The sequence below is a fragment of the Glycine max genome, chromosome 19 (assembly GCF_000004515.6).
Source record: "Glycine max cultivar Williams 82 chromosome 19, Glycine_max_v4.0, whole genome shotgun sequence".
NCBI classification, from domain to species: domain Eukaryota; kingdom Viridiplantae; phylum Streptophyta; class Magnoliopsida; order Fabales; family Fabaceae; genus Glycine; species Glycine max.
In genome coordinates, this window is record NC_038255.2 from 5,119,407 (window position 1) to 5,131,882 (window position 12,476).

Genomic DNA, 12,476 nt, shown 5'->3' on the forward strand with positions numbered 1-12,476 from the left:
TTCACCAGATCAACTTGATCCCGCAACTATCAAACTTGATCCGCAACAATAAAATTTAACTGCGGATCAAGTTGATCCGTAAACTTTTTATGGATCATCTTGATCCGCACGATTTTCCGTACACCAGAATAGAATGCACCCAACATTGCGTACCTCGTATGCCACCACCAACCACCGCAATGCCTTCACCTTCACCTTAACGGAACCTAACCGTTCACCGAACCAAACCGATCACAACGAAACGAAAGAACTACGGGGAAGAAGCACTGTGCACGGAGGAGAGAAAACAACGAAAGAATGCACAAATGAAGCATTGTGCCGTTTAAAAAAGCTTGGTGCCTGGTGCAAAGCACTGTTCATGGAGGCACTGTTCATCAACAAGACGGAATGCAGGGACAGCAGAGGAAGGGGTACTTTGGCCATTTAGAAAATTTGCTGGGTGCACCAGCAATAATGCTGGGTGCACCTAGCAATACCCTTTATTAATTTATGTTTTTATTCTTGTTACCCCTCGTGACTCTCTGTGACGCATCTGCAGCGTCTTCCTCCGTGGCGTGGCTTGTTAAGGTAAGCCCTTCTTCCTCTCTTTTCTCGTTCTTACTCTTCAATGGTGCTCTTTCTTTCTTTCACCTTTTCTCTCTGAACAACAATACTCTTCGCGACAACAAAAACCAAGAACGAAGTGCACTATTATTACGTGTTTTCAATCTCTCACCCATTTCCTTCTTCAGAGTCTCTCTCTGTTTCCAACTTGGTAGCGCTGTGAGAGAGTTTAAGCTTTTCTCTTTTACCCTCTGGTGGCCTTTTTCTGTTCTTCCTAATTCGCGTTTACGCGTTAAGAATTTTGATGAATTTATGTTTTGCACACCAACTGTTTGATGAAATTAAATAAATACCTGCATGTCTCAGAATTGTATTTTCTGTATGCGGGGTTGTTACTTATTATGCTAAATATCTGAAATTCTAGCTCCTGCTTGTCGTCGACTTTGCTCAAGTGTTAATATTTTGATCAGTTATTATAACTTATAAGCATTAGCGGTTGAATGAATCTGTTGTGGGAGGGTTAGATTTCAGGGTATGTTAGAGTAGAGTTGTTAAATTATTTTAATCTAAGAGTGGCTCATGTAATTATTGAGTGTCTTTAGTGAATTGATGCTCAATTGTATTGAAGTCATTGGGGGTTATTTTAGATTTATTGAAATTAATTCCCTCTCTTCTCACTCCATAAAAGGGTAATTTTGGCAATTAAAGGTAAAAGGGTGAATTTGAAAAGGGAGGTTACAAAGAGGTTGCCTGATTTATGCTAACAAGAATTTTTGGAAAAAATTGTGTTCTGGATTGAACTATGAATATCAGATCTGCAAGCGTGTGTCAGGTAGAGCTCCAAACTGTCTTGGGGTGCTTAGAGGGTGAGTGTGGGTGGGGGTGGGGGGACACATGCAAGTAAAATGATGTTTAAGTGAGTAATGGTTCTTTTAGAGTTTCAGTACCTGAGTGGAGAAAACATACCTGAGGGAGGTGCTTGTATTGTGTATTTATTTATAGGAGTGGTGGGACATTTTCCAAGCACATTAGCAGCCTCCATGCTGTTTTTTAGATGCAGAGGGGTTGCCCATACTATGTCATGGGGTGATTCCAGGAAATATGGTGAGAATTTTGTTCCTAAGGGAGGAAGCGTCAGTTGCCTGTCACGTAGGTTGGTTAGCCGACTTCTGCCTTGCAAGGCGAACCTTGGTCATCCAGGATGAAAGACAGGGTGTGGTGAACTGAGGTGTGTGTTTGGTGGATTGGCCTGGATTGGTACTGGGTTGTCTGTTGTTCATTGGGCCTGAGGCTGGTCCGATACAATTTCTATTTTCCATCTTTCATGCTTTGGGTATTGGATGGAATAATTATCTAAACACTTATATTTTGTCATGTCAATTCTTGGATTGAATATGACAATATCTACCCTTCTGGATGTTCAGGGCCTTGGCCAAAATTGTGGTGCGTAGTTTTGAAATGCAGGAATGGGAACTGGACTTGTTAAATCCTAGCTTATGGAATACTAATAAAAGTCCATGTTCTGTTTTCTGTTTTAACAAGTTCATAACTGGTTCCTTGCTTAGACCTTTTTGGTTGTCCTGTGTTTGGACCAAAAAGTATGCGAACAGTTTTTTTTTTTTATAATAAAAATGACACTTTGTATTGGGAAAAGTTAGACCTGAAATTCAAAAGGTATCGACCTAGATGTGTTTTGGATTTAGAGAAGAACCTTAATATGAAAATACTACTCCAGTCTATTGATCCTCACATGTCATGGACTTTTACTTGAATTCAAATTCTCATACCACATAGTTTCTATTGCTCAAACTTGAGTCATATTTCTTATCTGTGGGTCATTGCTTGTGCTCCATCATTTTAATATAGATCTGACTGCTCTCTTTGAATTGCCTGTATTAATACTTATTGATGGAGCCTAGGTATCAGAAAAAGAGATTAATTGAGTTGAAGAAATCATACTGGTTGCTTTCAGCTCCATCCCACATTCTCCTGTAGCAACTCCATATGATTTCTCCTCTGCATGTGTGGATCTGATTCTTAGAGATTAAGATAAATAGAGAGGATGATAAATGTTGGGGGATTAAGTGATTCTGACTGGTCAGTTTAGTTGTGGTTTGTCTTAAAACATTGTGCCAAGTAAACAAAACCAAATTTTGATTATTATGATGAGAATAAGGTATATATTGATGGTTTGTCCTTCAAATTGTACCTCACTTGCAATTTAGTTCTAGATTAAAATTTAGTGTACAATTCAGTCCTTAAACTATTTCAACTTGTTTCATGTTACTTCTTTTATTATCACTTTCTAATATAAACTGACTTTCAATAATTAAAAGACTAAATTACGCATTTGAATAAATAATAGATTGAATTGCTAGTGAGAATATTTTCAGGACAAATATACCATTTTTCTCAATTAGAAAAATATGCCTCTCAAAGAGTAAGGTTACTTATACATAATGAAAGAAGATCTTTCTGAATATTGTCTTTGGAATTGGAATATTTTCCCTTCAATGAGTTGTTAATTTTGCTGGCACTAAGCTCACAGTATTTAAGGTTATCCTTGTGAATAAGTGTACTATCCTTGTGAATTTAACCTATATAATTTTCACAATTCCATAATCCATCTTGGTCTTTTGAACATCTCAAATTTGTTTCTAGAAGGCTATGAAATATATTGGGAGGAAAGGAAGTTGTTTGGGATTGTGTGGCCTGATTTAATAGTTGATGTATTGCGCTCTCCTTTTTGTTAAATAGTTGAGATTTTTTTACCAGGATTTGTTTATCTTGTTTACTTGAATATGTTTTTGTTTCATTTTAATATTCATTAAACTCCATTTTTTCATAAACAAAGTGTTTTTCTTATTTTACTTGCAAACTTTCTAATGCTTAAAATTCAGGTGTGAAAAGTGAAAGAGGGAACAAGAAGTTGACGGTAGCAGAATGGTGGTCTCCAGTACAAATCCCCACAATAAGGAGATAGCTATCAGGAGGAGGATTGCTAGCATGTGATTCTTTTTTTCTTATCACATTTTTGCTTCATAATGTGTGACATGAGAAATAATAGATGCATCATATTTAGAGTTCTTAATTGAATAGATATACTAAAAATATGGGTTTTAGTATTACTTTGAAGGTCTTTATTATATATATTACAAACATTTTGTAGAATAGAAATAAGTATCATCGTGATGGCATGGAACTATGTTCAGCATTTCATGTTAAATCAAATTCATTCAATTATCTAATTCTGCTAATTGTAAATTTATAGATTTAATAAACGTGAAGATGATTTCCCATCTTTGAGAGAATACAATGATTACTTGGAGGAAGTAGAGGACATGAGTAAGCTTCTATTATCTTGTTTGCAGCTGTTTCACTTGATAACTTTTGCTTTCTTTTGATGATTTCCTCCCCTTTTCCCCATGCAGCATTTAACTTGATTGAAGGAATAGATGTTTCAGATATTGAAGCAAAAATTGCCAAATACCAGGAAGAAAATGCAGAACAAATAATGATTAATCGAGCTCGGAAGGTACATCTGAGAATAGACTTTTCATTGATTTGTTCTTTCTATGTCTCCGTAATATGTAAAATCATATGCACCTTTTCCTGGATATCTCTCATTCACAAAAGAGTGAAATTTAAGTTTGTTATGCAAGTGCGACTTTCCTGCCATATTTTAAAATGTATTTTTATGTTGATATTAATTAAACAGGCTGAAGAATTAGCTGCAGCTATGGCAGCAAGTAAGGGACAACCTGCACAAACTGATGATGATTCAGTGAGCATTAGATTGCTGTTTTTATAAGTTGATTACTGTTACTTTTCGGCACAATATTCAAACTTTATTGAGCTTGGACTGTTATTTGAGATTGAGTTTTGGTTTTATCATATTACTTCATCTATTAGCATATATACTTTACCTGCACAAACTGGTTATTGACACAATTACTGCCTCTGTTTCATTTGTGAAAATTGTTGTTTGTTTTTCCTTAAATAAGCATTTGGCTTTATGATCTACATTTGACTAGAAAAAAATATAAATCCTTGAATTCCCAAATAAATTAATAAATCCCAGTCAGATTCTTTTTAAAAGAAAAAACTGTAGTTGTTAAGAAAGACAGAAAATGAGCCTATATTATCATTACATAACAAGCTCTAGGACAGAAAATGAGCCAATATTTACATAACAAGCTCTAGGACATTTGAATGGTTGATGGCACATATGAGGATTGTTTTGCAGCAGATGGGATGCCTGAAAGAAGTGATCTGACTAAGGTTGCCTTGTGCCTATATATGCAGCAACTGTGAAAATTAAGATTCATTGTGTATGGAATTATGGTATTGCTGATTGGGTTTCTACAAGGTCCTGCTTTGGATTGCTCTTGTATCTTTTCTCATTGTGTTCTTGTAAGTTTGTATAACCATAATATATATATATATATATATATATATATATAGATTTTCAACTATTATGGTTAAAATTTTGATCCTTGAAGCCTTGTTCTTTCTTTTGGTAGTTTTATTTTGGTTGGGATTTATTTAACTTTGTGTGAATTAGCCAATATGTTGTAATCTGCACGTTAAAGGGTTTTATTTATGTGTTCTGTTCAAATATCTAGTTTGTGCTACATAGTCTTTTAGAGCACATTCGCAAATACTACAATATGCACGATTTACTTTGTTGATTCTTTTGAGGCAGGCCACAAACCAAAACTCCCAAGCAGGATTTGGAGCTGTTCCTCAAGGACAATATGCACCTACATTTGCAGGAGGACAGCCAAGGCCTACAGGCATGGCCCCACAGCCTTTACCACTCGGAGGGGGCGACATGCCGGGCTTTGCAGGTGATGATGAGGAAACCAAGAGGCTACGAACTGAGAGGGCTGGAGGATGGAGTGGAGATATTAGTAGGAAAAGGGCACTTGAAGAAGCCTTTGGAAGCATCTGGGTTTGCTGAGACAATAATAATCATGCAAGGCTGGACATGCTTATTTTAAAATGGTGTTTAGATACTTTCTAAATCCTAAGGGCATGCAAATTCCAGTGTCACAGAAGCTATTTTGGCATGGATATTGCGATGTAAATGGTGTAGAATGTAGATTTGTTGAATTTTGTTCTGTGAACCATATTGAATTTTATTGTAAGGGGCTTTGGCTTTTCTTTTTAAACTATTCTCTTTCTCCCTTTTCTTTGAAGATGTTATTTGTTTATAGAAAGACTTTAATTTGAAATGAAGAATTTGGGAAAAACAAAAATTATGCCATAGATTACAAATTGAATATTTGAATAATAGATTTTTTACGCATCAAGAAGTTTATGTAGAAAAGGTGTTAAAACGATTTTGCATGGATAAATTACTTTTTTACTGATTGTTTATAAGCATAAATATAATTACAATCATATTATTAAACTCTCGAGTTAACTCGTTACCTTTTACAAGTTTATAAGTCCACTTGTTTTCTCTAAGTTGATTCTAGAGTAAACTCACCTCTTACATGTTTATGAGTCCACTTGTTACTCTTGAATAAATTCTTTTTTTAGTAGACTTTGGGTAAATTCTAGGTAGATTCTCGAGTTTATCACAACGAGTTAGCAAGTTAAAAAAATTAGATCAAAATGGAAGTCATTTTTTTATTATTTTCTGTCTATTTAGCATTAAGAATACCTTCATTTATTGTGTTATTCTCAAATACAAAATTCTGTCAAATCCTTGTTTTCTAATAATATCAAACCCTTTATGAGAATGATTTATCACTATTATAATCTCTATAAGTTATTGTCTAGTAGTGATGTATTATTACTACATTTGATTTTTTAAATATTTTGAACTTTATGATTTATTCTTTTGCTTTATTATATTATTGAAATGTTTAATTAGTATGTTATTTATAGATATTTTGTTATTAGTTTTATATTTACGAGTCTACGAGTTGAGTTTATGAAACTCTCACGAGTCTGCGTAAACTCTCGAGTTTAATAAACTTTGTTACAATGTGATGAAAATGAAATTCAAGATTTATATTTATTTCATAGATTTCTAACTCCACATGCATCTTATTTTATAGTTTTTGAATATTTTTGTATTATCGTAAAATGATAATTTTAAAAAATAAATAAAAGATTAAATTTGAATTTTAGTTCCCAATTGATCCCTTTTATTTATTTATAATTTGTCATACATGTTAGAAAATTCATAATTTTTGTTAAATTATCAATTTTGTGCATATTTATTTTCTTTATTTTGGTTAAGTTAAATACTAAATTTAACATATTTATTTAAAATATCATTAAGAAATAATTTAAATGATTAAAATATAAAAGAAAAAGAAACAAATATATATAAAATTGATGATCCGACAAAAAATATGGATTTTCTAAATGTGGGAATTAAAATAATTGAAAAAAAAATAAAGACCAAAATCTTTTAATCTTTAACCATAAATTAAATTATAAAAAAAATTACAATTTAACCTAATTAAAAAACACACATTAAAATCTTAAACCATTACTAAAAATCCACACGTTGAAACGATAATTAAAATGAAAAAAAAATGGCAAGACTCGAACAAAAAGGGAATGAAGGAGAAACCAGCATAACTGAATCGACGAAACCGAGGCAAAACCTACATTGGTTGCTCCAATATCAGTATGCTTCCAATTGCACTGCACTCGTCCAATGAAAATTAAGCTTTCCAATGAATTCGGTGAGTTACACCCCTTTTTCATTGCATTGCACAATATAAATAAAATTTGGCTTTTAGTGACAGCTATTGAAATGATGTTTGCTTTGTACATCCATTTGAGATCATCATCTTAATGCATGAATTTCCCTTAGTTTGATGAATTGGGTTAGAAGGGAAGCTTGTGATTCAGTGATTGAATTGAATAATTGGAATACAACTTTCTTTTCATCTTGAGTTACTGGTTTTCGTTTCTGATTGCGCAGGTTTTAATTTCTGGTTCAAATTAATTGCTTGTTTTTTCTTCGTTAAGCTATCTGTTTCATGAATAAAAAAAAAAAAAGTAAAGTGAGGAACCCCAAATAACAGTAATTTATAATCCACTTGCTAGTGCTAAGCTAATCAGTCGGGCTCAAAGAAAGTTTTGATTTTCTCGAACCAATTTGCTAATGTGTCAATCTGGGTTTTGTTCCATTTGCTCAAGAAACTCTGCCAAGGGAACAGATAAGATGATTTTGATTATTATTAGAGAAAGATATTTTTTTTAGGGTTTGTGCTGTTTATATTATGATATGCATAACAACGTCTGTTAATTACTTAATTGGATTTCAATTAGTGATTGTAATAAGCTATTAGTCACAGCTGGCAGCGCTTCTGATTTGTATATAAAATACGTTCTTATATTCTTGTATCACTTGGTTATTTCATCAATTCAATGATTACAATCAGTAATTGAAATACAATTAAGTAACTAACAGAAGACTGTTATACATATCCTTATAGTTTAGATATTTTGGCTTCATTACTTGGATTTGTTATTGTCATACTCTGAAATCTCTATGCCAAAGGTAGACAAGTGTACCATCCTAGTGAATTTAACTTAGGCTTAATGGCAAAGATAGTCCCCCTATCTATTCCAACTCACTCGATTCCCTGTAATTTAATTCACCAATTGAGTGTCTTGTTTTTTATTTATTTTCAATCTGGTTATTTGAGTCCCCAATTCCGAAATGGGACATTGATTGTTAATGGATAACGTTAATTGTCATGTGTCATAATAGGATTATGACACGTGACAATCAACATTACCCATTAGTCACGTGTCATAATATGATTATGATATGTGGCAGTCAACCAAGATTATGACACGTGACAGTCAATGCTATCCATTAACAATCAATGTCCATTTTTGGGGACTCAAATACCCAGATTGAAAAGAAAGGAGGACTCAATTGGTGAATTAAATTATAGGGGGACCGATCTAGTGAGTTGGGATAAATAGGGGGACTATTTTTGCAATGAAGCCTTTAACTTATAGCATGATCACAATTTTGAAGAGTGAAGTTCATGAGCTATATTAACATCTCATTGATATTGATTATTTTAAGGCTTTATAAAAGATATGGGAGGGTGGCAGTTGTTATCGATTTTGTGGTCTGATTTAATTGTTGATGGTACTTGCATTCACCTTCCTTTGTTGATGTCATCTTTTAGCTATGTTTGATTTGCTTCCGAACTCTGAAGTGTCTTAATAATCACTTAATCATTTCATGAACAGAGAAATTATTTCTTGATTGTTAATTGTGTCTTTTTGAATGATGCTTAAAATTTAAGATGAGAAAAATGAGGGGACACTGGATAATTTTTGGAAGCAGAATGGTGGCCATCGGTACAATCCCCGCAATATGGAGACTTCTCATATCCAATTTATGAGAAGACTGAGTTAGTGTTTAATTTCTCAGCTTGCAATTACATTGGGTTGTTGTTTTTAAATGACTGCAGTTTGGACCTGAAAAACAACACCTGGTTTGATTGTCACCTTGGGTCGCACAGTTATTACTACCCTTCTCTTGTGAATTGGTGAAATATATGCTCCAACTATGGATAATATGAAGAAAGATGAAACCCAAGATCGGAAGCAAGATGAACTTGCTGAATCGCTTGATGGTCTATTCAGTAGCGTTTCCACCATGATCAAATCAGAGCTTCAGGTCAAACACCAAATTCTTTCTTCCTTCCCTCTTTGAAATCCTAATTCTCATCTGTTCAATGAACACTCGGTGATTTGAAATGGGGCATTGTTGGAAAGTCCATTGTGATTATTTATTTATTTTTGTTATAATATGACGAGTTTTTGTGTTAGGGGACAAATAATCACCTAGAGCTGTTGGAGAAGATGAATGTAAGAGTGGCAGAAGAGTACAAAGGGTTCGGTGACTTGGCTTCAGGGTTGAGGGTTTTTGTGGAGCAGTTGAAATGCAAGAGTGGTAGCTTTAACGAGTATGTTGAGCAGATTGATAACATTGAGAAGCAAGTAACTGAGTTTGAAGCTGTGGTCTCTATGCTTGATAAGTACGTTGTATTGTTGGAATCAAGAGTGCAATCTGTGTACCAAAACAAAATCCATCTTCCCATTCCACAATGATGTAAAAATTTTACTTTTCATGATCAACATTTACCTTGTTTTCTAGTTTCAATTGAAAGAATTGATAGATTTATCATTTACCTTGCTTCCTAGTTCCAATTGAAAGAATTGATAGATTTACCATTTACCTTGTTTCCTAGTCTCAATTGAAAGAATTGCTAGATTTACAATCTTGATATATATATATACACACACACACACTAAAGCATTTAAAAAAAGATGGAAACGGGAACATACACATTGAATCACCTGTCTTGAACTTCCCTGACTTTTTATAATGGCTAATCTCACACAACAAAATTTTCATCATGACAGAAGTTGATATCTCAGAAAGTTCTAGGATTGAAAGACAATTTACTGATAACTATGTCTGATTAGCAACACCAAAGCAACTCTTTCTAAGCGAATGATAGTTGAAATCCATGACCACTCAACAACATTGCTCTTAGTGGTTGTTCTCTTTAAGGCCTGAATTTCAGTTATTTTGTTTTATTTTTGCCACAACAGAGACCTTAAATGAGAAAGACAGGGGAGGTATTAAATTTAGTTGCAATTTACTAAAAACACGGAGGGGTGAGTGTAATTTATTCTAAATAGTTTTATTTAATTATAAAATTAAATTTTGAATTTATAATGAACCAATAACTTTTTATGTAAGATTATTTTTAATTATTGATTTTTTTTAAAAAAACTATCAAAATTCAGTTTAAAAATAAAGATATAAGAGAGTATATTAAAAAGGGTAGACACCCAAAATCATTTCAGGCAGACATAAAGATAAAAGAACGATGGTTGGAATTTTGAAATTGTGAAAAGAAAATCCTTCTTAGGTGTTGTAGGACTCACGTGTGAAATGCACATCAAGAAGCTTTGTTTAAACAGATTGGTCAATGGGATCATATGGTCCTGATTCCTGAAGGGTGCGTGGGCTGCTGAGGAAATTAAGTCCTGATGAAGGAATGATTCCATTTTTAATAATGTTACTTGGTCGTTAGATGAAGTGCTGAATTGCTCATCAAGAATGTTACAAGCTATCATGGTGGCGAGGCCATGTGAAGCTAATACTCAAAATATATAAGAACTCTTCAGAGTTGTGTGCAATTTTTAATTTATGGGTTATACTTAGCTTGGAGAATGGATTATCAAAATCATGGTTTTAAATTTGCGGTTACAGTCGTGGCTGCAGTTGCCTAGTAATGAGTCAGAAAACCTTTATATTGTGGTTAATTGCGGGAAAATACGGCTGATGTGGCTGCAATTGTGATTGTTGTGAGTCAAAATACCTTAACCAATGGTCACAATTGCGGTTGCGGAAAGCTATTTAAATCCATGATCTAAATATCAAAATATACTCAGATACCCTTACAACAATTAATCTCTTGTTCATCGAGAGAGGTTAGCTCAGTTAGTTGAGCAAGATAATAAGTTGTTGTGGATCCCTTGCTAACTATCTTTGATTGTTACGGATAAATAAAAAAATCTCTTGTTTAAAGGTTTCTGTTGTGGTGATCCATGTGCAAGTTTGGTCAAAGCTATTTGTGATATCCATCGGAATAAAGGCCACATTTACTGGGTTCATGTGCTGATGGAATCCAATCAGGTGGTAGATCTTAGGGCAAATCAGGGTTAAACTTTAAGGTCTCCACACCATGGTGCATCTATACACAGTACCTTTTTCCACACAAGTCTTGTCCCTCGGCTTAAGTTTAGTTGAACTGAAGATTTGTTGACTTCAATAAAACTATAGTGTGTTCACTTTAATTACACTGAAGTAAACTCTAAAATTGTAGCAATGAGATAAACTAACAACGGAACTATGCACATACAGATAAGTATCTCAATAAAGTAACACAATTGACGATTCCATAATTATGCACAATTAACAATAGAACTATGCATATGCAGATAAGTAGCTCAATTAACTATCAAGAGAACTATGCACATACGACGGATTACAACAACTCACGCACACGCTTCAACTAATGGACTTGCATGCATGCATGATGATAGCTTCTTTTAATTGTTGCCTATAAATATCTTCGCTGTAGAATTCACTTGACACATTCCCCTTACAGTTTCCATACAAGTTTGAGCTGATCAACAATATATTTAATTGTAGGCTCTGTCTGTTTTGTGTGGTGACTGTTTTATGCATCCCTTTATGCATTGGTAGTTTCCATACGAAGAAGTGTGCAGAGACAGACAAGCAAGCTCTTCTCAAGTTACGAGATGGCTTCGTGCAATGGTGAAGACTGTTGCAAATGGAAGGGGATTTCATGCAATAATTTAACTGCTCGTGTGACTAGATTGGTTATCCAATTTTCATATTCTATTCCAGTGCCAGGACCTACAAGTTACGAAAATTTTGTTGCATTGGGAGGTAAGATAGATTCTTCAATATGTGAACTGCAGCATCTCACTTTCTTAGATCTCAGTTATAATAACTTACAAGGAGAGATTCCAAAATGCATTGGTTAACTTGGTCAATTGACAGAGTTGAAACTTGCATTGAATGAACTTGTTGGTCTCGTTCCTCATACTCTAGCAAACCTTTCCAATTTGCAAACTCTTGACCTCCTGGATAATTATAATTTGTTTGCAAATGACCTTGAATGGCTTTCTCACCTTTCTAATTTGAGATACCTTGATCTCTCAAATGTCAGTCTTAGTAGAGTTGTTGATTGGCCATCATCAATAAGTAAAATCCCTTCTCTTATGGAGCTTTATTTAGATCACTGTATGCTACCTCAAGTCAATCCTAAATCTATTACCCACCTGAGTTCTTCCACTTCTCTCCAAATCCTCAGTCTTCAGGAAAATGA

General features: G+C 34.0%; 2 protein-coding genes across 5 annotated transcripts; both read left to right on the forward strand.

Annotated features, from left to right (window-relative positions):
* The first annotated feature begins 513 nt into the window (after window positions 1-513).
* On the forward strand, window positions 514-5,717 carry LOC100305654 (uncharacterized). Of its 4 annotated transcripts, none has more exon segments than NM_001251671.2 (6): window positions 514-567; window positions 3,444-3,551; window positions 3,815-3,888; window positions 3,975-4,078; window positions 4,262-4,327; window positions 5,249-5,522. In NM_001251671.2, coding segments are annotated over 5 exon segments (567 nt in total). In that variant the 5' UTR covers window positions 514-567; window positions 3,444-3,486; the 3' UTR covers window positions 5,507-5,522.
* A 1,362-nt stretch (window positions 5,718-7,079) lies between these two features.
* On the forward strand, window positions 7,080-9,774 carry LOC100782608 (biogenesis of lysosome-related organelles complex 1 subunit 2). Its single transcript, XM_003554972.5, has 3 exons — window positions 7,080-7,253; window positions 9,012-9,220; window positions 9,373-9,774. Exons 2-3 carry the CDS (start codon window positions 9,110-9,112, stop codon window positions 9,652-9,654), a joined length of 393 nt encoding a protein of 130 aa, XP_003555020.1. The 5' UTR covers window positions 7,080-7,253; window positions 9,012-9,109; the 3' UTR covers window positions 9,655-9,774.
* Window positions 9,775-12,476: the final 2,702 nt, after the last annotated feature.